Source organism: Phyllobates terribilis, unplaced genomic scaffold (genome assembly GCF_046119375.1).
Source record: "Phyllobates terribilis strain yellow unplaced genomic scaffold, ASM4611937v1 Scaffold_1__5_contigs__length_1240528914, whole genome shotgun sequence".
Taxonomy (NCBI): domain Eukaryota; kingdom Metazoa; phylum Chordata; class Amphibia; order Anura; family Dendrobatidae; genus Phyllobates; species Phyllobates terribilis.
Window position 1 is genome coordinate 69,547,730 of NW_027362761.1, and position 25,098 is coordinate 69,572,827.

General features: G+C 43.4%; 1 protein-coding gene across 1 annotated transcript; it reads left to right on the forward strand.

Moving 5' to 3' along the window:
- The first annotated feature begins 1,970 nt into the window (after positions 1-1,970).
- Positions 1,971-22,598, forward strand: DNAJC25 (DnaJ heat shock protein family (Hsp40) member C25). The gene is made up of 4 exons (XM_073663968.1): positions 1,971-2,365; positions 13,544-13,696; positions 15,789-16,259; positions 22,402-22,598. Exons 1-4 carry the CDS (start codon positions 2,039-2,041, stop codon positions 22,522-22,524), a joined length of 1,074 nt encoding a protein of 357 aa, XP_073520069.1. The 5' UTR covers positions 1,971-2,038; the 3' UTR covers positions 22,525-22,598.
- Positions 22,599-25,098: the final 2,500 nt, after the last annotated feature.

Here is a 25,098-nt window from a genome sequence, read left to right on the forward strand (position 1 = left end):
GTAATATGACCGGAAAAATAAACAACTTACAATATTTAGCGTTTAAAGGAGGTGTATGGGTTCCTAGAAATAAGACGGGACTAACAGACTTAGGGTTAATTCCTACAGAAAATATACAACTCAGTTTTAGTAGCACAGTATCTTTTTCTCAACCTTTTAAACCTGATATAGTAGAAAAATACATACACAATAATGGTTGGAAATATTCACAATTATTCCCCGATGGAAACAATGATACATGTTCAAAAATACCAGGTAATATATTATGTAATGAGTCAAGTGCATATGACCCAGGTACACCGACTTGTGAAAATCCAGATGCAGGATACTGTAGTCCATTAGGTCAAAAACCCCCTTGGTGTATACTTCAGAATGTATCTAAATTTTTAGATTTGGTACATAGGTTGGTGCTCCAACACTCTGCAATATGGGATCTGCCTGAAGGAACCTTCTGGATTTGTGGAAATGGAGCATACAAATGGCTCCCAGTAGGAATAAAAGGTGCATGTACTCTAGGACGCTTAACACCGGCCACATTTATAGTTCAGAATCAGCAGGTAGATATGCAAGCAGTACCTAAACACACACTATACAAAAGAGCAGCCGACAACTCGCCTAGACCTTCAGGTAGGCCACATGTGGTCCAAATGGGAATTCCTAATAAAATATTCAGCACTTTCTTTGTGTATCCAATGTTGATGCAGATGTGGGATGAATATGACAGACACAATGACCAAAATAAAGATAGCTGGTGGTCAGACACCTTCTCCTTTCTCAACCCAAAGAACTGGTTTAAGGGTATTGGAGGTTGGGTGGCTGGAATTCTGCAAGGTATATTACAGATTGTGCTAATTATAGTAGTCATATATGTAGTGTTTAAAATAGGATTAAAAATTATTTTAATATGCATAAATAAGCTTTGTAACACGGACTCAAGAATATGAAAGAAAAGAACTCCCGGACCAGGTCTTCTACCAAAAGTCCATAAGGAAGAATCAAAGGGGGGACTGAGAGGATGATGGGAGTTGTACTTCACGCAAGACTACGATGTAAGACACAGATGAAGTTATTCTTCCCTTATCTGGACATTTGGACTGACGCCCAGAAACTAGATTGTAACTTGTTTTAGCTGTCTCAGCAACCTTCTACTAATTATCACTTTTCTGTTTATGAAACTTTCTTATCAACATTCCACTGTTATGAATCATCATTTCGCTGCCTGTGAAACAAAGGCATTTTACTGCGCATGTGTGACAACAAACTATGATTATTAATATAAATAAAGGGACTGCACCTATAGAGGCAGACGCGCTCAGGGGCTTCCCAGTACTTGATTATACACTACGTGTCTGTGTATTTCTTGTTACGGGGATACCCCGACTCCAACAAGGACCCTCCATGGCTGAATGATCCTAACAGTGTACAGTGACTGTCGGCACACAGGCCAGAATCCTGTTATGTGGGGGCCATTGTGGACATTAGCCCTGTCAGGACCAACGAATGTGGGCAAGAACACAATGTGACAGGAGCATAAGGCTGGTTGGATGCCGCCAGCTTCAGAGTGACAGGCAGGCTGTAATGCTGTACACTATGGAGGCAAATAGCCCACCCTTCTTGAGAAATGGCAAAATACTTGTTTTTATAAGGACTTTGCATTAACTATTTTCATGAACTTGAGACAACCCCTCTAAGGGATTCTCCACTAGAGAACATTTCCACAGGCTATGTTCACACCTTCAGTATTTGGTGATTTTTTTACCTCAGTATTTAGAAGCCAAAACCAGGAGTGGGTGAATAATCCAGAAGTGGTGACGTGTTTCTATTATACTTTTCCTCTGTTCCTCTCCTGGTTTTGGCTTACAGACGCTGAGGTAAAATACTGACCGAATACTGAGCGTGTGACCGCGGCCTAAGCAGTCTTGCAGGGGTGAAGTTGTTCCCGCCTGTTACTCTTGTCCAGCTTCGTGTGTGTTAATAAAGTTATTGCAGTGAGCGGCTGCTCCTCCCCGGTGTCACGTTGCAGCTGGCGGCTGCTGACATGGCGGTCCCGGGGAAGGCGGAGGGGGAAGCGGTAGTCCCTCTCCTCCTTCCCGGGTCCTCCATGTTTCTTCGGGTGGTCGTCCTGTTCCTGAGCTTGGCATGTCTCGCCGGGCAGTCGGCGGCGCTCACAGAAGGGCTGTACTGCGGCCAGCAGGTGTGCTACGACGTTCTGGGGGTGAGCAGAGATGCCAGCAAGGCGGACATCGCACGGGCATACCGGCAGCTGGCCAGGAAGTATCACCCGGACCGGTACCGGACGCCTGAAGACAAGGAGACCGCGCACCATCACTTTCTGCAAGTGGCCACAGCTTATGAGACCCTGAAGGTAACACGTCAGCGGAGCACTGCCCTGCCCAGACTATAGGGGGCGGTAGAGCCATTGTGGACAGCCGTTGTCAATCACTTCTGCGCTGTGATGAAGATGTTCTGCAGGTCCTGGCCTTTCTCTGTTAGGTGGCAGCAATTAGCTCTGGCTTCGTGTCCCCATTACGTGTAATCGCTGCCATGACAGCTGTATGTGTTGGCTTCTTCTCATTGGTCAGTGATTACGAACTTTGGCTGCAAGCTGCACACATAGAAGAGAGAACACATGCTGCAGTTATAGGGTCTCCTTACTATGAAGCCCACCATGCTCTGACCATGTGTGTGTGTTCTGGCTTACTACTGACTGCACAGGGGCAGAGAACATTCTGACCTAATGTTACCCAATATAGAATCCAGAACTGCACATCTATCTTTAAACAGTAGCTAAACCACTATAACTTTAAAATATATATATTTAACTGTAATATATATATATATATATATATATATATATATCTATATATAGATATATATATCAGTAAATCAGTGAGGGTCTGGGTTCTGAGACCACCACTGATAGCTTAGAGCTTTTTCTTGATTGTGCATTGAGAACGGCTCTGTGTACGCTCAAGCGGGAGCGATTGGTGGGCTTCTCTTCCACTCTGCTCTGTTGACAGAGCATAACTGCTGATGTCATGCTGATTGATTGGCTCTCCACTGCGGGGAGTCGGCTGTCAAGCAGCATGACGACAGCAGTCGCGCCCCATCACCAGAGCAGGCCGGAAGTAGAAGAGCTGCTCTGTTGATGTGGAGCAGCTGAATCGCTCTGATCCGGTGTCAAATAGAACAGGCAGGTAGTTTCTAACTAGTAAGCAACTAACTGCCTGTTAGTTTTTGGCTCATAGTAAGTAAAAAAAAAAAATAAAAAAAAATAATAATAATAATAATTTAGTCCTGGATAACACCATTTAAGTGTTTTTAAAGGCTATATCCGGGACTTATGAAAAACGTGCCTAAGTACAGTCATATGAAAAAGTTTGGGCACCCCTATTAATCTTAAGCTTAATGTTTTATAAAAATTGGTGTTTTTGCAACAGCTATTTCAGTTTGATATATGTAATAACTGTTGGACACAGTAATGTTTCTGCCTTGAAATGAGGTTTATTGTACTAACAGAAAATGTGCAATCTGCATTCAAACAAAATTTGAAAGGTGCATAAGTATGGGCACCCTTATCATTTTCTTGTTTTAAATACGCCTACCTACTTTTTACTGACTTACTAAAGCACTTTTTTTGGTTTTGTAACCTCATGGAGCTTTGAACTTTATAGCCAGGTGTATGCAATCATGAGAAAAGCTACTTAAAGTGGCCACTTGCAAGTTGTTCTCCTGTTTGAATCTCCTCTGAAGAGTGGCATCATGTGCTCCTCAAAACAACTGTCAAATGATCTGAAAACAAAGATTATTCAACATAGTTGTTCAGGGGAAGCATACAAAAAGCTGTCTCAGAGATTTAACCTGTCAGTTTCCACTGTGAGGAACATAGTAAGGAAATGGAAGAACACAGGGACAGTTCTTGTTAAGGCCAGAAGTGGCAGGCCAAGAAAAACATCAGAAAGGCAGAGAAGAAGAATGGTGAGATCAGTCAAGGACAATCCTCAGACCACCTCCAGAGAGCTGCAGCATCAACTTGCTGCAGATGGTGTCACTGTGCATCGGTCAACTATACAAGGCACTTTGCACAAGGAGAAGCTGTATGGGAGAGTGATGCGAAAGAAGCCGTTTCTGCAAGCACGCCACAAACAGAGTTGGCTGAGGTATGCAAAAGCACATTTGGAGAAGCCAATTTCTTTTTGGAAGAAGGTCCTGTGGACTGATGAAATCAAGATTGAGTTATTTGGTCATACAAAAAGGCGTTATGCATGGTGGCAAAAAAACACAGCATTCCAAGAAAAACACTTGCTACCCACAGTAAAATTTGGTGGAGGTTCCATCATGCTTTGGGGCTGTATGGTCAATGCTGGCACTGGGAATCTTGTTAAAGTTGAGGGACGCATGGATTCCACTCAGTATCAGCAGATTCTTGACAATAGTGTTCAAGAATCAGTGATAAATATGAAGTTACAAAGTGGATGGATCTTTCAGCTAGACAATGATCCAAAACACCGCTCCAAATCTACTCAGGCATTCATGCAGAGGAACAACTACAATGTTCTGGAATGGCCATCCCAGTCCCCAGACCTGAATATCATTGAACATCTGTGGGATCATTTGAAGAGGGCTGTCCATGCTCGGCGACCATCAAACTTAACTGAACTGGAATTGTTTTGTAAAGAGGAATGGTCAAAAATACCTTCATCCAGGATCCAGGAACTCATTAAAAGCTACAGGAAGCGACTAGAGGCTGTTATTTTTGCAAAAGGAGGATCTACTAACTATTAATGTCACTTTTCTGGTGAGGTGCCCATACTTATGCACCTGTCAAATTTTGTTTGAATGCAGATTGCACATTTTCTATTAGTACAATGAACCTCATTTCAAGGCAGAAACATTACTGTATCCAACAGTTATTACATATATCAAACTGAAATAGCTGTTGCAAAAACACCAATTTTTATAGAACATTAAGCTTAAGATTAATAGGGGTGCCCAAACTTTTTCATATGACTGTACTAACAGGCAGTTAGTTGCTACCTACCTGCCTGTTGTGCACTGCACCGTTCTTCCCCAGCACAGAGACCGCTTCTGCCAGCGATTCAGCTGCCTCTGCTGACGTGACAGGGCATGACTTTCTACGTCATTTTGATTGACAGCCGGATTCCCACTGCCTATCAGAATGAGGTCAGAAATCCTGACCTGTCAACAGAGCGGAGCGAAAAAGAAGCTTTCTCTCTGTTGACCTGACGTCAGTAGAGGCAGCTGATTTCCTGGCAGGAGCGGTCTGTGACTGCTCTGTGTAGGGTAAGAACGGCGCCAGGCACAACAGGTAGGTCGGTAGGTAGTAACGATCTGCCTGTTAGTGCTTAGACACATTTTTTGTTTTTCATAAAGTCCCAGATATATACCCTTTAACCTTGAGCTCTTTTTATTACAGCACAAGATTAGTCACATTAGTCATTAGGATGAGAACAGACGTGCAAATATACCCATCTTTAAACCATCTGCATCCTGCCGATGGCATGTTCCCTGGGTGTAGCCACTTACTGTGCTTGTGCCCTTGAAAATGCTGTTTATATGTCGAACAAAACGAATGACACACCATTTTATAAATTGGAGTTTGTAAGAAATAATCTACAGCTGCATGTTTAGTGGTAGGACTACCTCCAAAAAAAGGGATTAGTTCACCACAACTCCAGTGTATACGCTAACGTAGGCAGATGGATGTCATAGAGTGGGTTGCATTAAGAGTGTCATACATTTTGGCAGACCCCATGGATTACATGGATGACCTTTCTTCTGAATAACTGGCATGTAATGCTGAGTGTCTCCTTGCAGCTGCTGCAAGGGAAATTTTTGGCCAAGCGTGACTTCCTGCAGTGAGAGCTGACTGCTGGGGTTAGAGAAGCTGGACCAGCAGGACTACAAATGCCATGGCTTCTTTTTTATAAAAGGTTGTCTTCAGGAGCCAACCACTTTAAACATAAGGACAGTTAACCTTTTCTGACCAGCATATCCTTGATCACCTCTCTACGGGATAGACGGTTACTTCTAGATCGGTGGGGGTTACTCCTGGCACCGTCGCCGATCAGCAGAATGGGTTACGTCTATCTACCTTAGAATCTAGCAGCAATGCGCCTAGTCTACTGCTGCTCCATTCATCCTCTTATGGAGCTGCTGAGCGCTGCACTTGGCTTTCTACAGCAGTTCCCATAGAGAATGGATAGCGCAGCAGTATAGCATGTGCATTGTTGCTCTATTCTAAGTGCCCTGTTTTGTTGATCTAGAAAGTTATTACCTATCCTGTGGAAGGGGGATATCATCTTCCAACTGGAATACCTCACTAAATAACAATAAAATCAAGAGCAGTAAAGTTGCTTCATACTTCAGGTTTTGTTTAAAGCTCTACTGAAAACTACTATAATGCTAATAAGACTGATATAGATGTGTTCTATAGAATGGAGAAATCAGAGTATATGGTTGCAGGGCTGTGGAGTCGGTATAAAATGGACCAACTCAGACTCCTTATAAAATATATAATAAATTGGGTACAGTAGTTCAATGCAGTTTGTGGGGAATATTTTTTCAGAAGAATTTGGGAAAGTTAGGAAATGTCCTATTCCTGATCTAAGGGTCTAGACTTTTAGCTGAGGTGAATCTTTGCTACAGTAAATTTATCACTTAAACATGAGCCATGTATGAGGGAGTCGGAGTTGGTGTCATGGAAATTGAGGCTTTGGAGTCAGGTTTGGCTTACCGGCTTACCGACTCCACAGCCCTGTATGGTTGGCCTACTCTTTGCTTGCTTTTTTGGTTATTACTCAAAAAAAGCATATGCAAGGTATAATAAGAAAGACAAAAGTCGATTAATTTTCAAAATTTTCTGCTATTTTCTGGTAAGCATGGATAGTAACAAGATAATATAACTACAAAAAATACTTCCCAGATATTTGCATGGATAGAAGAAAAATGCTTGCTGCATAGAATAGCCTTCAGAGCTGGCATCACCAGTAAGCAGCGTCAGACTGGGGTGCCAATGGCCCACCAGTTACCAACTCCAGGGCCCCACATTTTCCCCTCCCCCATGACAGCACACCTTGAGAGAGAGGATCCGCCCCACCAAGGACAGGAAACCGTCTAAAATAAAAGGGCGGCACCTCTCCCTCGCTTCAGTTGGTTTCCTGTCCTTGATGGGGAACCTGTCTGGAAAGAAGACTTACCTGGGGCTGTCCCGGTGTGGAAGAGCGGGCACTGGCCTGTGCACCGGGTTCAGTATCCCAGAAGCGCCGTCCGCAGCTTCCCCTGGGGTCTCTGCGCCGAGCGGGGCGCACGCGGTGAGGCAGGCTCTGTCCTCCCGGAGACCGCGGCGCCATCCTCCCCCCTGCAGTGTGGAACGCTTCCGGGTGTGACGCGCCTGACGTCACGGCGCAGGGCACGCTGGGAGCGGCGGGCTGGGTGACGTCAGGAGGCGGCGCCGATCCAAGATGGCGGCGCCCATCGGAGCGTCCCAGGCCGGTGTTTTTCAACGGAGCTCCGGCCTGAAGAAGGGGGAGGGCCCACAGACCGGAGGAGGCTGGATGGCCCTATATTTAAGGGGGGGGAGCTATCCTGGAAGCGTGGTGCGCTTCTGAGACATGGCTGATCCAGATAGCCAGGAGCAGCAGCTTACCCCCCCACCTCAGCAACAGAAGCAGAGGGATGCATCGTATACAGACAGCCGCTCGAGTAATCGTGGCAGCCGCAGGAGTAAGGCTTCGAGCGCCTCGGGACCATCCAGAATGGAATCATCAGTTCCGCGACAGGCTCCGAATCCGGTACCCGTTTGTGACCTCCGAGGGTGAGTGAGCTTCGTGAATGTCACTGGTTAGTAACGGGAAGTCTCTTATGTGCTTCCTTTTTTTAGGAGCCTAAGAAGAGTAGTGCCAAGCAAAAGCATAGGATGTGTGACCTTTGCCAAGCTTCTCTCTCAGTAGAGTGGCAGAAACCACTTTGCCAGGGCTGTGTGACCAAAACCATAGCTGAGAATTCCCAGGATTTTGCTGCAAATTTAAAGTCCATAGTACATGCAGAAGTTCAGGGGTCCCTGAAGGGGTTCCTTAGAGGGAAGAAAAGGCCACGTAGAGAGGTTTCCTCCGTCTCTGATTCCTCCCAGTCCGAGGAGCAGTGGGATTCATCGTCCTCTTCCTCATCGGGGGGCGGTAGACCCTGCTTCCCCATTGAGAATACAGACAGACTGGTTAGGGCAGTAAGATCAACCATGGGTCTGGAGGAAGAGAGAGCATCTAAATCCCGGGAGGACATCATGTTTGCGGGCTTGGGAGAGAAGAAGAGACGCTCATTTCCGGTGAACAGTAAGATTCAGGGCCTCATTGACCGGGAGTGGAGGAGACCTGAGAGATCAGGGGCTTTACCCTCCTTCTCCAAAAGAAGGTACCCCTTCGAAGAGAAGGATGCGGAACCTTGGGATAAGATCCCCAAGGTGGACGGGACTGTGGCAAGGTCATCAAAGAGATCTTCCCTGCCCTTGGAGGACTCTGGCGTCCTAAAAGATGCCCTGGATAAAAGAGCTGACTCCTTCCTGCGCCACACGTGGGAGGCGGCAGCAGGTGGCCTAAAACCAGCGGTGGCTAGCACCTGTGTGGCGAGGTCCTTGATGGTGTGGCTCCAACAGCTGGAAGACCAGCTTAAAGATAAAAAGGTCTCCAGACAGGCAATACTTGCAGAGATACCTTTAATTCAAACAGCATCGGCCTTCCTGGCCGACTCTTCAGCTGACTCGGTCAGACTGTCAGCTAGGGCAGCGGGACTATCCAACGCAGCCAGGCGGGCCTTGTGGCTCAAGGGTTGCCCAGGCGACCTACCTTCGAAACAGAAACTGTGCTCCCTCCCGTGTGACGGTAGACTCCTGTTTGGCCAAAAGTTAGAGGACCTGTTAGAAAAAGCAGGCGATAAAACCAAAGGGTTCCCGGGATTTTCGGGGGAACCAAGAAGATTTAGTTTTCGGAGGAGAAAATTTAACCGGGGTCGTCCTCCGGGAGACAAAAAGAAATGGGAAGCCAAGTCCAAAAAAGAATCGGGCTACATGTTTGGAGGACCATCCTCGAGTTCGAAGAGATCCTCCCAATGACGCCAGGCTGGAAGTGGGTGGAAGGCTTTCCCACTTTTTTCCAGCTTGGGACGCGATAACAACAAACCCATGGATTCTGAAAATTATCAGTGGGGGCCTGAAGATCCGGTTCAGCCAGACCCCCTGGCGGACCTTTGTGGTTACCCCCCTACGAAAGGTCCAGGAAGAACAATTAGCCCTGGAAACAGAAGTGTTAGAGTTAGTAGGAAAGCAGGTCCTTCTCGAAGTACCAGCAACACAGAGAGGGAGGGGGTTCTATTCCACACTATTCATGATAAAAAAAAAAAAAAAAAAACGGGTCCTTAAGGACCATCATCAACCTCAGGAGTCTGAACCAAGTAGTAGAAAACCAGACTTTCAAGATGGAGTCAGTAAGCTCGGCAGTGAAGCTCTTACATCGCAACTGCTTTATGGCTGTAATAGACTTGAAGGACGCATATTATCACGTCCCAATCCATCCGGAGTATCAGAAGTATCTGAGAGTAGCCCTGTTTATTCAGGGGAAGCTGAGGTATTTTCAGTTTGCTGCCCTACCCTTTGGCCTCTCCATTGCCCCGAGAATATTTACGAAACTAATAGCAGAAGTGACAGCCTTCCTACGGATCAAGAATGTAGTGATCGTGCCATATTTAGACGACTTCTTGATAATAGGGAAAACAGAAGCCCACTGCTCCAGTCAGCTCCTAGTGGTCACGGAAGTGTTGCATCAGCTGGGGTGGTTAGTAAATTTCCAAAAATCAAGACTAACCCCCTCCAGGACTCAGACCTTTCTGGGTCTAATCCTAGACTCTCGTCGCCAAACCTGCTTCCTCCCAGAGGACAAAATCTGCAGGTTAATTGCATTAGTCTCGAAGGCCATTCAAGCTCCAGAGATGTCTCTGAGAGAGGCAATGTCCCTCCTGGGTTCTATGACGGCCTGTCTCCCAGCAGTAATGTGGGCCCAGGGGCATATGAGGCGGCTTCAGTGGGAGGTCCTGTCAGCACAGAGGTCCTGCAACGGGCGTTTAGAAGGCAGGCTCTCTCTCTCCCCAGAAGTAGTAGATTCTCTTTCGTGGTGGACAGTCAGGGGAAATCTGACCACAGGCGTTCAATGGTCCAGATCGATAGATCGGGTAGTTACGACCGACGCAAGCAGTTCCGGATGGGGGGGTCATCTGGCAGAACTCTCAATACAGGGTCACTGGGCTTACCACGAGAGGGGATCATCCTCAAACTTAAAGGAGCTTTGGGCAGTAGAAAGATCCCTCAGGGGCTTCCTCCCTCACATCCAAAATCACCATGTCCAGGTCAGGTCCGACAACCGGACCGCAGTAGCCTATGTGAATCACCAAGGAGGGACAAGGTCACGCCCTCTGATGGTGGTGGCAGACAGGATCCTTGGTCTAGCAGAGCGAAACCTCCTATCCCTCAGCGCCCTTCACATAAAGGGGATAGAAAACGTGAAGGCAGATTTTCTAAGCCGCCATACCCTAAGACAGGGGGAGTGGGGGTTGAACCCGGAGGTCTTCCATCAGATTGTCCAGTTATGGGGGCAGCCAGACATAGACCTGTTCGCCACAAGGGCAAACAGAAAGGTGCAGAAAATCCCCATGCCATAGATGCCCTCCAGATTCCTTGGGGGTTCAGGAAGGCCTATGCCTTTCCGCCATTAGTGATGATTCCAGTAGTGGTGAGGAAGATCCGGGAGGAAGGCGCCAGGGTGATTTTGATAGCCCCTTTTTGGCCCAAGAGGCCTTGGTTCTCTCTGCTTCGGCTAATGTCTGTGTCAGATCCCTGGATTCTACCAGAGAGGCCGGACCTTCTCATGCAGGGACCAGTATTCCATGCCCAGGCCAGGGGGTTCCATCTTTCGGCATGGAATTTGAGAGGTCGCTATTGAGTAGCAAGGGGTTTTCACCAGGCTTAGTTTCTACTTTATTGGGGAGCAGAAAACCGATTACAACTAAGATTTATAGCAGGGTTTGGGGTAAATTCCTAGAGTTTATAGATATTCCGCTATCGAGCAAACCTCCGATCAGAGGGATCCTGGAATTTCTGCAAAAGGGGTGGGACCTGGGTCTAGCTACAGGGACCCTTAAGGTTCAAGTTTCAGCTTTGGGAGCACTCTACAATTGTAATCTGACTGGGAATAGGTGGATCTCGAGGTTTATCAAGTCCTGTGCCAGAGCTGGACCGGTTAGGTCCATGGGTGTTCCTCCTTGGGACCTGAATTTAGTCTTGAACGCTCTTACTAGTGAACCATTCGAACCCCTACACAAGGTTTCTCCAAAAATTCTCACCCTTAAGACCATTCTTCTAGTGGCCTTAACGTCAGCCCGTAGGGTGGGTGATCTGCAGGCCCTCTCGGTTAATCCTCCTTACACACAAATCTTTGAGGATAGGGTCACCTTGCGGCCTGATCCAGCATACCTTCCCAAGGTGGTATCTAGATTTCACCGTAGTCAGGAGATTGTGCTACCCTCGTTCTGCAGCAATCCCAAGAACCCAGGGGAAGTCAGGTTCCATAGCCTAGATGTTAGGAGGTCCCTGCTACAGTACATTCACATGACTAGTCTGTGGAGGAAAGACTGTTCTCTGTTCCTGGCCTTTCAAGGGTGTAGGAAAGGTCATGGGGTGTCCAAGGGTACCATCTCTAGGTGGCTCAGGGAGGCCATTTGCTTAGCCTATACGTCCACAGGGGTTCCAGCCCCGGACAATGTGAGGGCTCATTCCACCAGAGCCGTTGCAACCTCCTGGGCAGAGAGAGCAGACGTCTCGATCGAGCAGATATGTAGGGCTGTTCCTTGGTCTACACCATCCACCTTCTTTAAGCACTATCGGTTGGATCTATCCTCTTCTGATCTCACCTTTGGGAGAAGGGTACTTCAGGCGGTGGTCCCTCCCTAGGGTGCTCATAAATTCTCCAAAATTCTCTCAAGGTGTGCTATCATGGGGGAGGGGAAAACACCAAGGTTACTTACCGGTAGCCGGTTTTTCCTGAGCCCATGACAGCACCCGTAGTTTCCCCCCCCTTATTTTTTCTATGTTTCTCACACCCTGGTGTGCACTGTTTGGGGTGGTGTGTATATGTATATTGTGGTGTTGGTTATGTGCCTAACCTGTTTAGGGAGGTCCTCTCAATGCTCTGTAAACAACTGAAGCGAGGGAGAGGTGCCGCCCTTTTATTTCAGACTGTTTCCTGTCCTTGGTGGGGCGGATCCTCTCTCTCAAGGTGTGCTGTCATGGGCTCAGGAAAAACCGGCTACCGGTAAGTAACCTTGGTGTTTCAGCTACATGCAAATGAGACATTATCATCCATCATAAAAAAAGAGAGCAAATGGGTTGTTCTGCGCTGCCGTGAAGCCAGCACAATTTGTGCATTTCTGTTAATATTGCTACACAGATAAAACCCTATTTTGCGCTTTGTCTCCTTCTAGTTTTTTCCTTCTATTATCCTCAAACACAAATTTATAGAACAATGAACTTTGTAGATTGTTAAATGAATAAGATGATGCATTTGTCTCCGCATAGCAATTCAAGTATATTGTGCCAAGTACTGCTAATATAAGAGGGTGGTGGCCCACTCTTGCACAGGGGCCGACAAGAGGATTCTCCTGTTCCGTGGGCCAGTCCAAGCCTGCTAGTAAGTCCTGTGAGACGATCCAAAGCAAATTCATGGAATAAGGTGCATCAGCTGTATATACAACCAGCCTTTCATGGATAGGGAATGGGCGTGCTATCTCACACCTGTTGTGACGTTTTTGATGCAGGCCCCGTTTTTGTCAGTGTATGGTCTGTTTCTTGGAAGCCATTTTGCTGCACAGTTATTTCATCACTTTTCTTTTGCGTGTTCAGTTATTGCATTTTTGGTTGCCATCATGGACACCCACGCATCGGATAAACAGAAGCCCCATAACCACCTGTTGTGGCCAACAGAAGCCAAAAACTGGAAGAGAGAGCAAGTTAGCATGCTAGCTCTGTCTCTTGCTATTTATGGTTACAGGAACAGCACACCACATTCATAAAGTATTCTGTAGATACTGTACATTAGGCATCTATGACAATATCCCTCTAATGAAGAAAAAAACTATTTCTATTCACCCCAGTGATTCTGATGGTGGTTCATGTGCCCATTGGTTTCAGTGGAATCTTATACCTGGCTATGCCTGTGAGGCATGATGTAAATCTTTTAGCATGGTATACAATAGCTGGCATGTATAGCCGATGCAAGTTTTCTACGCTTTATTTTTATTTTATATATAAACACATTGGTCTTTCAGTTGCAAATACATTTTGCAATTATTTTATGTTCTCATAAGAATGTCAACCATATGCATATTGGTGCTAAGTTGTTGAGACTGCTATTTTGTTGTTAATAAATATATCTGCACATGTGTAAGATAGACAGTAATACAATCTTTTTTTGTATCTGGCTAGGATGAGGAAACTCGAAAAGATTATGATTATATGCTGGATCACCCTGAGGAGTACTACAGGCACTACTATCATTACTACAGCAGGCGTCTAGCTCCGAAAGTGGATGTGAGGATAGTCATCCTTGTTACAGTGTGCGTCATCTCACTCTTTCAGGTAAACATTGTCTTTAACTACTTCCAGACCCACCCATAAACTATAAATGTCCAGGCAGTCTGAATTATATGTCATTGCATTCCCGATCTCTGTGTACACAGCGCTGTACAGGTAGTCCCCAACTTAAGAGTATCAGAGTGACATACAACTCATAGTTCCGAACGTAAGATATAGGAAAATAATAATACCTCATTACTCGCCTCTCTGCCCGCTGTATGGTCCTTTTTTTCTGCTGTTGTGTGCCGTATCTCTGGACTTTTTACTATAGGTCAGGACTTCTGGCCTCATCCAGGCCTCGGATGTCACTGTATGTTGTAAGGTCGCAACATGAAGACATGCTTCTTATTAAGCACAGTGACCTTCAAAATAAGATTGTGATTGCTTGACTGTGTGTCCCTTTGAGCCTGTTTGGCATTGTGCTGACAGCGAAGAAAGGGAAAAGCAGCTGAGCAGTTATCACTCCAAAGTTATTGCCTATATCATAATGCTGTGTTAAAGGGGTTGAACAGCGCCTCTCTTTTACACCAGATCTGAGGCCCCCTTCACATGTCAGTGTCTCTGGTACGTATGGTGTCCTTTTTCACACGTACCAGGGACACTTACACGCTCACACCCATTATAATCTATGGGGGTGTGCACATGTCCCTGTCCCACACGTAGACATGTCCTTTTTTTTCCGGCAGCATGGATGACAATACGTCACGCACGGGTGACATCCGTGTGACACATCCGGAATAAAATGCAACATAGAAATGTCAGATGTTTAGGTCTGAAAGATGTGCAGAGATACTGTAGATAGATATATACTACAAAAAAATTGGAACAGCACCAATTTTGAATAAGATGGGTGTGAGGCCTCCCAAACAACTATCCCGTTATATATATTGTAGAAAGAAGCAGGCAGCACTCCAAAAAATAGATGAAATAAGGGACTTTATTAGCCCATCTGGTGTGACATGGCGATGCCACACCAGATGGGCTAATAAAGTTCCTTATTTTTTCATCTATTGGAGTGCTGCATGCTTCTTTCTACAATAGATAGATAGAGATGGGGTAGATAGATATCTGTGACACTTCTAGGGCGGCTGAGATCTGGTATTTTTAGGCTGGGTAGGGCCCAATAAAAAGCAAAGCACTAATTCAATGTATCACGTGTATCTATCTAGCTATCTATCTACCCCATATCCATCATCTATTTACCTCATATCTAACTATCTATCTCTACCTTTGCACATCTTTAACACCTAAAAATCTCTCATTCTATTCTGATACGTGTCACACAGATGGGGCATACGGACAACACATGTACACACGGGTGACACACACAGACACTGATAACACCAGTACTGTTTTTTCCGGTACCGGAAATAAATATAAGGACGTGTGAAGGAGGCCTAAAATTGGATGGGGTTCTACCAGATTTAACATTAGGTCGGGTGGGACATCTGCAGAGGCAACTATCCAATACCCAGAACAAATTAAACTAACAAATCCTGTGTAGTGTAATCCAGCAGGCATACTTTTTTCTATTTGTATCCCCTACTTTATGCTGTCAACAATTTTATAGGATAAGAATACGTGGATGACAGAGATTACAACTGCAGAATCTGGCTACTCAGACTGTTGGTTGTCTGAGACATGGTTTACATATTCTCTGTAGAAGCAGAACTGTAAAAAAGATGTAAGATGTATTGCTAAATTAATTTGTCATTGTAAATACATGGAGAGAATAAAACATGGCTGCAAAAGTGTATGTAGACTTCCAACATAGAAAGAAACTATAGAAAAGCACTTACAAATATTAGTTGTCAGATGCAGTCATTTTTGAAGGTATTTACTGACAGTCTGGTTGTACATGAACATTAGATTGCCTTTGGATTTTACCAAAATTGGCTGTATCTGACAGTCTGTCTCTTGCCTAAGGTCCCAGTTAGTAGAAAACTTGTGAAATCCTGTATGCAATGTAGTGTTGGTGACTTTGTGAACTTTTTCTGTACTGGAGACCACATAAAAAGTACTTTTATGATCAATGTTGAGTTAACGTTTTAAAAAATGTGGCACAATTCACATAATTATAGTGAATATTCTTCAGTTTTACAGCTGGAGGAGCAGCTATAATGAAGCCATTAAATACTTAGCAACAGTGCCAAAATACCGAATCCAGGCCACTGAAATTGCAAAGCAGCAAGGTCTACTGAATCGTGGAAAAGAAAAGGGGAAAAACAAGCGATCAAAAGAAGAAATTAAAGAGGAAGATGAGGAAATAATTAGAGACATTATCAAGAACAAAATAGACATTAAAGGAGGTTATCAAAAACCCCAATTCTATGACATCCTCCTGTTCCAAATCATCATATTCCCCTATTATTTCTTCCAGTACATGAGTTGGTATATTCGATGGGTGTATACATTTAATATCAAAGGAGAGGAGTATGGTGAAACAGAAAAACTCTACCTCATTCGTAAACACATGAAAATGTCACAGTCTCAGTTTGATAGTTTAGAAGATGAACGGAAGAAATTATTTCTTGAGGAGGAGCTGTGGATCCGAGAGAATTATGAAGTAAGTAGATTTTTAACTGTTAAAATTCTTTCAGCAGTGAAAAGATTAAATGGGTTGTCTAAGAGTTTAAAAAATATATACAGTGCATTGTGAAAGTATTTTGCCCCCTTGAACTTTTCTACCTTTTGCCACATTTCTGGCTTCAAACATAAAGATATAAAATTCTAATTTTTTGGGGAAGAATCAACAAGTGGGACACAATCGTGAAGTGGAAAGAAATTTATTGGATATTTTAAACTTTTTTAACAAATTAAAAACTGAAAAGTGGGGCATGCAATATTATTTGGCCCCTTTACTTTCAGTGCAGCAAACTCACTCCAGAAGTTCAGTGAGGATCTCTGAATGATCCAATGTTGTCCTAAATGACTGGTAATGATAAATAGAATCCACCTGTGTGTAATCAAGTCTCTGTATAAATGCACCTGCTCTGTGATAGTCTCAGGGTTCTGTTTCAAGTGCAGAGAGCATCATGAAGACCAAGGAACACGCCAGGCAGGTCCGAGATACTGTTGTTGCGAAGTTTAAAGCCGAATTTGGATACAAAAAGATTTCCCAAGTTTTAAACATCTCAAGGAGCACTGTGCAAGCGATCATATTGAAATGGAAGGAGTATCAGACCACTGCAAATCTACCAAGACCCGGCCGTCCCTCTATACTTTCATCTCGAACAAGGAGAAGACTGATCAGAGATGCAGCCAAAAGGCCCATGATCACTCTGGATGAACTGCAGAGATCTACAGCTGAGGTGGGAGAGTCTGTCCATAGGACAACAATCAGTCGTTCACTGCACAAATCTGGCCTTTATGGAAGAGTGGCAAGAAGAAAGCCATTTCTCAAAGATATCCATAAAAAGTCTCGTTTGAAGTTTGCCACAAGCCACCTGGGGGAGACACCAAACATGTGGAATAAGGTGCTCTGGTCAGATGAAACCAAAATCGAACTTTTTGGCCACAATGCAAAACGATAGGTTTGGCGTAAAAGCAACACAGCTCATCACCCTCAAAACACCATCCCCACTGTCAAACATGGTGGTGGCAGCATCATGGTTTGGGCCTGCTTTTCTTCAGCAGGGACAGGGAAGATGGTTAAAATTGATGGGAAGATGGACGGAGCCAAATACAGGACCATTCTGGAACAAAACCTGTTGGAGTCTGCAAAAGACCTGAGACTGGGACTGAGATTTATCTTACAACAAGACAATGATCCCAAACATAAAGCAAAATCTACAATGGAATGGTTCAAAAATAAACGTATCCTGGTGGTAGATTGGCCAAGTCAAAGTCCAGACCTGAATCCAATCGAGAATCTGTGGAAAGAGCTGAAAACTGCTGTTCACAAACGCCCTCCATCCAACCTCAATGAGCTCGAGCTGTTTTGCAAGCAAGAATGGGCAAGAATTTCAGCCTCTCGATGTGCAAAACTGATAGAGACATACCCCAAGCGACTTGCAGCTGTAATCGCAGCAAAAGGTGGCGCTACAAAGTATTAACTCAAGGGGTCCTAATAATATTGCATGCCCCACTTTTCAGTTTTTAATTTGTTAAAAAAGTTTAAAATATACAATAAATTTCGTTCCACGTCACAATTGTATCCCACTTGTTGTTGATTCTTCCAAAAAAAAAATTAGAATTTTATATCTTTGTTTGAAGCCAGAAATGTGGCAAAAGGTAGAAAAGTTCAAGGGGGGCAAATACTTTCACAATGCACTGTAAATTCTGGCAGCCTCAGTGTTGTCTTGTGTTCGCCATGCTAGTATTAGCACTGAGGCCAATGGATGACTGCTGTGATTTCATGCCTGTATGGCACATCATAGCTCCAGGCAAATAAGTTGGCCAGAGACCACCAGAGCATCAGTGGCAGGGAATTTATCCAGTGAGTATTGTGCTGAGTCTTTCATTTTTATCTTTTTAAATATAATTTTCTGCTGTCAAATTAGTGATTTAAGGTTATTTCCAAAATCATAATGTAGTCTTACAATCTAGTAATGTGCACATATATACACTGTGATCAGAATTATTAGGCAAATGAGTATTTTGATCACATGATACTTTTTATACATGTTGTCCTACTCCAAGCTGCATAGTCTTGAGAGCCAACTACCAATTAAGTAAATCTGGTGATGTGCATCTCTGTAATGAGGAGCGGTGTTGACTAATGACATCAACACCCTATATAAGGTGTGCTTAATTATTAGGCAACTTCCTTTCCTTTGGCAAAATGGGTCAGAAGAGAGATTTGACTTGCTCTGAAAAGTCCAAAATTGTGAGATGTCTTGCAGAGAGATGCAGCAGTCTTGAAATTTCCAAACTTTGAAGCGTGATCACCGGACAATCAAGCATTTCATGGCAAATAGCCAATAGGGTCGCAAGAAGCGTGTTGGCCAAAAAAGGCGCAAAATAACTGCCCATGAATTGAGGAAAATCAAGCTTGAAGATGCCATTCGCCACCAGTTTTGCCATATTTCAGAGCTGCAACGTTACTGGAGTATCAAAAAGCACAAGGTGTGTGATACTCAGGGACATGGCCAAGGTAAGGAAGGCTGAAAAACGACCACCTTTGAACAAAAAACAGAAGATAAAACGTCAAGAATGGGCCAAGAAATATCTTAAGACTGATTTTTCAAAGGTTTTATGGACTGATGAAATGAGAGTGACTCTTGATGGGCCAGATGGATGGGCCAGAGGCTGGACCAGTTAAGGGCAGAGAGCTCCACTCCGACTCAGATGCCAGCAAGGTGGAGTTGGGGTACTGGTATGGGCTGGTATCATCAAAGATGAACTTGTGGGACCTTTTCGGGTTGAGGATGGAGTGAAGCTGAACTCCCAGACCTACTGCCAGTTTCTGGAAGACAACTTCTTCAAGCCATGGTACAGGAAGAAGTCGGTATCGTTCAAGAAAAACATGATTTTCATGCAGGACAATGCTCCATCACATGCATCCAACTACTCCACAGCGTGGCTGGCCAGTAAAGATCTAAAAGAAGAAAAAATAATGACATGGCCCCCTTGTTCACCTGATCTGAACCCCATAGAGAACCTGTGGTCCATCATAAAATGTGAGATCTACAGGGAGGGAAAACAGTACACCTCTCGGAACAGTGTCTGGGGGGCTGTGGTGACTGCTGCATGCAATGTTGGTCGAAAACCGATCAAGCAACTGACAGAATCTATGGATGGAAGGCTGTTGAGTGTCATCATAAAGAAAGGTGGCTATATTGATCACTAATTTTTTCGGTTTTTGTTTTTGCATGTCAGAAATGTTTATTTCTAAATTTTGTGCACTGATATTGGTTTACCTGGTGAAAATAAACAAGTGAGATGGGATTATATTTGGTTTTTATTAAGTTGCCTAATAATTCTGCACAGTAATGGTTACCTGCACAAACAGATATTCTCCTAAGATGGCCAAATCTAAAAAAAAAAAACACTCCAACTTCCAAAAATATTAAGCTTGGATATTTATGAGTCTTTTGGGTTGATTGAGAACATAGTTGTTGATCAATAATAAAAATAATCCTCTAAAATACAACTTGCCTAATAATTCTGCACACAGTGTAGTTATTAATTTGTGGCAATATAATTTATTAAATCTGCCTAGTTTTGCACTTATTGTCCATTCATACTCTACATACCATCCAATTGCCATTGAATCCATCCTGCTTTAGTCTAGTGCTCTTATTCAAGCATGCGCAGTGAGTGCAGTACAGCTCTGCCCTGATTCCCTCAACACATTCTAATCTTCTGTACACTGCATGGTCCGGTACACAACTCCTCAACATATCTGCATGTGTGTTTTTATATAATTGACCTGTTAGCTGGTTTTGAGTAGAGATCAACTGTGTTGCACACTGCTCTGCCTGTACAATGGAGCTTGTAGCTATGTTTGTAGCTGACAGATCAGTGATGTGAAACGGCAAATACTGCTCTGTTGATGCATATGGCAGAGGATTTATCTTTTGTTATGTGCATCTGTTGAGCTGCATTTGAAGTCTGGCATCATTGATCTGTCAGCAGCAGGCATTCATCAGAACTCGGCCCTGCTTGTGTATGCTCTGTGTCTAGTTATTACAAGTTCCATTGTGCGGGGGAATAGGACTGTAGATGTCTTCTCAAAACCAACTAACCAATCAATGATGTAAAACACCCATGCTGCTATTTCGTGTGGATGGCAGAAGATAAAATCAGCTGACTGATTACTGTACAGGGCCATAAACTGCACAGAAGAATAGTCTATTCTAAACATAGATTAACTTGATGTGCCAAATATCTGTGATGGATACAGTTGAGCTGAGCACAGTAAAGCAGAGCTGTACTGGAAGCCTGTTCTATTTGACACATTAATCCGCTTCCTGCATACCAATTCAGAGAGGTGGGGATAGCTAGGAGTACACAAGAGGCAGGAAGTGGTCTGCAGAACTGAGGAGATGCAGGGTGCTGCTGGGAAAGGTGGTTTTAGCAGTGTAAGAATAGGGTTACCCAGTCGGCTATGTGATCTGGAAGCACAGAGGCGCTGATGGAGAAGAAGAAAGGACATAAAGGTACAAGAAAAATGTTTATTGGGTTTAGTCTGTTTATTAACAATAAGTTTGTGCTTTGTGAAAAATAATGGCAATAACCCTTAAAGACCATGTGATATATTTTTTTTCCATTTTCTCACTTTCGTTTTTCCCTCCTTTTCCAAGAGTCATAATTTTTTTTTTTCTGTCGATATAACCATGAGAACTTTTTTTTTTGTTTGTCGCTGGAGGAGTTGTAGTTTTGAGTGACAATTTTTTTTATTTTTTTTTTAGATTCAATATTCTAGAAAGCTGTGCTCATTCTATAGTAAAAATGTTTCTGAATTAAGATTATCCATACATATGACGTTTTGATCTATTTTTACTGCATTTTTTTTAGGTAGATGAGGTGACCTTAAATACTGCAATTCTGTTTTTTTTTTTTTTTCTCATTATGGCGTTTACTGATTGTAGAAAATTAACTATGACAGATCAGACTTTTTGGACACAGCAATGCCAAATATGATTTTTTTTTCTTCTTTTCCTCCATTTTGAGATATTATAAAACTTCAGTATATACAGTAAATCTCAGGCTATTATGGAACTCTGCCTGAAGCTGAGCTTCACTGGAGTACCCAGATGGCAGCGACGAGGGCCTGCAATGGTAACCCATTGGTGCCCCACAATAGCGTTGCAGTGTGCTGATGGAAGCCTGTGAATGCGAGCAGTGGCAAACATTACATTAAAATGTCGCTGTCTGATATTGACAGTGGTATTTAAATAGCTAATTGCCGCTGCTTGAGCTCATCCGGCGTCTACTGAAAGAGCTTACCTCCTGAGCCCTCTCCACACATGGGTATCCCCACAATCATGTACATGTATGTGATTTTGCATTAAGGAGTTAAAGAACTAACTAGATATCCACTTCAACTCTAATGCCTGTTAACCACTTCTATTAAAGGGAACCTGTCAGGTCGTGTCTGCATATGTAAATTCCCTGTATTACATTACACACACAAACAGATCTTTAGAAAAAGCATTTCTACAGTTTGATATGTAAATGAGGCCTTTGACTAGTCGTGGGGGGCGTTAGTGACCCCAGACTAATCGGCTTACATGTGTAGTGCTCCTCTCTGAAGCCGTCACACCTACACCTGGCTTCAGAGGATTAATGCAGTGAGGGAAAGAACCCGTGCGCATGCGTTAGGTATGTATTGCGCTGGTGATGACACCGGCGTTTGTAAGCCATATTATCATGGCCCACTAGTCTGGGGACACTAACACCCCCACGACTAGTCAAATGCCTCATTTACATATCATAAAGATCTGTTTGTGTGTAATGTAATACAGGCACTGTTAGGCAGGGAATTTTCATATGCAGACACAACAGCTGGGGGTACCTGACAGGTTCCCTTTAAGACGAAGACTATTTTATATTTTTCTTTCCTTTTATAGCATGTACTGTATGGAGGCCTTTATTGTGTAAAATGGTTGCAGAGAACCTGCTAAATACCAGATTTGTTTCTGCCTTTCTTGCTTTCTTTGAGTACTTCACTGGAGACTATAGTAGAGAATTGCAGTCAGTGCACTTTCTTAATATATCATACTCTGTACTTTACTGTACACTGTTATTGTCATTTTTAATAGATGTACAAAAAAGAACAAGAGGAAGAAATGAAGAAAAAGATGGCTTCAGACCCACGATGGAAGAGATATAGAAGGTGGATGAAGAATGAGGGACCAGGAAGACTCACGTTTGTAGATGACTGACAATGCTGTCTTTCTTGGTCCTATAGATATTTTGATAAAATAAAATTATAGTTTTTTGTTTTTTCAGCACACAACATTGATCCTGATCTCTGAAGCAAATATTGGACACATATCTTGTCCTTTGTATTTAGGTACTCTTGGGCATGTTCAGGGCAAATGTTCACCAAGGCGACACTCTGCTTTCCCTGTGTCTAAATTATCTTACATGAAATGTTTTCTAATTATGGGGTGGCACGAGTTATTGGCTATGCTTTTGGCATCAAATGTGCATGGCTTTGCCTTACTGACATTCACATTTGTAAAGTTTACAGTGATACCCCTAACCAGCCTATTTGACTTGGTGCTTTACATGTAGGAGCCACAGTCATGAACGAACACCCTGGCTGAAGAAGTGGACCAAAAATTAATATTGATAATTTTTAACAGATTGTATTACAATTAAAGGCTACTTTTAATGAATATTTTCCCAACATGCTTATAGCTTACTGAGATTTTATGATTGTTTACCCCCATGCAGAATTAATGGCATATTTGGAAAATAAGCATGAAAAAATGAATTCTGGTACTGCATGTAAAAACTGCACCGTGAAATGTTGTGGAAAAAACTGATGATTTGCAGAGAAGCTGAAATGTTACAAAAATGCTGTTTGTGAACAAACAAAATTGTTACAAAGTTGGTGAAATGCAACGGATTCCAACTATTAAGTTGTTGCCATTGTGATCAGCGACTTGATTTATGCTGCCCTAGGCCAGGATCCAATCCTCCATGGCAATCAGTCTTTATGTCTTTGCCCGGTATGTAAGGAGCCACTGGAGCTTACTAGGCCCCAAGATACACAGTGTGACATTGCACGAGGCCTTGTATGCGTCTGTGTTTAAAACGTATGTGCAACATTTGATCTTACAAGTTTTTACTTTAAAAAGAAACAAGCACAGCGACTACAGAAGGCAAAAAAAGGGCATGTTTGAATTTGTGTAAAATTCTTTAACCCATGTGTGCCTTTTTGAAGAATTTGGCACAAAAACTACAAAACTACACAGAGTTCCCCAAGACACAAAAGAAAAGTCTGTATAAAAGATGTAACTGATGAATAGGGTCCTTTAGGTATAAAACCAACAAAGTGACATTAAATGCTAATGAAATATGAAACGCCAACCTAGTAGGCTTGTACATTTTGCTTGCACTACTTTTAAGGGGAAAAATGCACTTGTTAACTTTTTATTACCTTTGTTGGTTCTATATCTATGTTTTATGCATTTAGCTAATGTGCAATTCATTATATATCACTGATTTACAGCGCTAACATTCCTCTGTGCCATATGTACGGTTTCTCCTACAACCTGACCCCCAGCCCTCTGCTTCTTGTCTGTAGCCATTCCATTCTTAATTTTTATAGATTTTTTATGATTTGTATATCTTGTAAAATTGCTGTTTTATTCTGTTTTAGCCATATACAGTTATATGAAAAAGTTTGGGCACCCCTATTAATCTTAAGCTTGATGTTTTATAAAAATTGGTGTTTTTGCAACAGCTATTTTAGTTTGATATATGTAATAACTGTTGGACACAGTAATGTTTCTGCCTTGAAATGAGGTTTAGTGTACTAACAGAAAATGTGCAATCTGCATTCAAACAAAATTTGACAGGTGCATAAGTATGGGCACCTCACCAGAAAAGTGACATTAATATTTAGTAAATCCTCCTTTTGCAAAAATAACAGCCTCTAGTCGCTTCCTGTAGCTTTTAATGATTTCCTGGATCCTGGATGAAGGTATGTTTGACCATTCCTCTTTACAAAACAATTCCAGTTCAGTTAAGTTTGATGGTTGCCGAGCATGGACAGCCCTCTTCAAATGATCCCACAGATGTTCAATGATATTCAGGTCTGGGGACTGGGATGGCCATTCTAGAACATTGTAATTGTTCCTCTGCACGAATGCCTGAGTAGATTTGGAGCGGTGTTTTGGATCATTGTCTTGCTGAAAGATCCATCCCCTGCGTAACTTCAACTTTATCACTGATTCTTGAACATTATTGTCAAGAATCTGCTGATACTGAGTGGAATCCATGCGTCCCTCAACTTTAACAAGATTCCTGGTGCCGGCATTGGCCACACAGCCCCAAAGCATGATGTAACCTCCACCAAATTTTACTGTGGGTAGCAAGTGTTTTCCTTGGAATGCTGTGTTTTTTTGCCGCCATGCATAACGCCTTTTTGCATGACCAAACAGCTCAATCTTGGTTTCATCAGTCCACAGGACCTTCTTCCAAAAAGAAATTGGCTTCTCCAAATGTGCTTTTGCATACCTCAGGCGACTCTGTTTGTGGCGTGCTTGCAGAAACGGCTTCTTTCGCATCACTCTCCCATACAGCTTCTCCTTGTGCAAAGTGCGTTGTATAGTTGACCGATGCACAGTGACACCATCTGCAGCAAGTTGATGCTGCAGCTCTCTGGAGGTGGTCTGAGGATTGTCCTTGACTGATCTCACCATTCTTCTCTTCCTTTCTGATGTTTTTCTTGGCCTGCCACTTCTGGCCTTAACAAGAACTGTCCCTGTGCTCTTCCATTTCCT

Excerpts from the sequence above, each read along its gene's own strand:
- DNAJC25 (XM_073663968.1), top strand. The coding sequence starts at position 2,039 with ATGGCGGTCCCGGGGAAGGCGGAGGGGGAAGCGGTAGTCCCTCTCCTC. Across the intron at positions 2,366-13,543 it reads CAGCTTATGAGACCCTGAAG|GATGAGGAAACTCGAAAAGA; the intron begins GTAACACGTCAG and ends GTATCTGGCTAG. Across the intron at positions 16,260-22,401 it reads GGATCCGAGAGAATTATGAA|ATGTACAAAAAAGAACAAGA; the intron begins GTAAGTAGATTT and ends CATTTTTAATAG.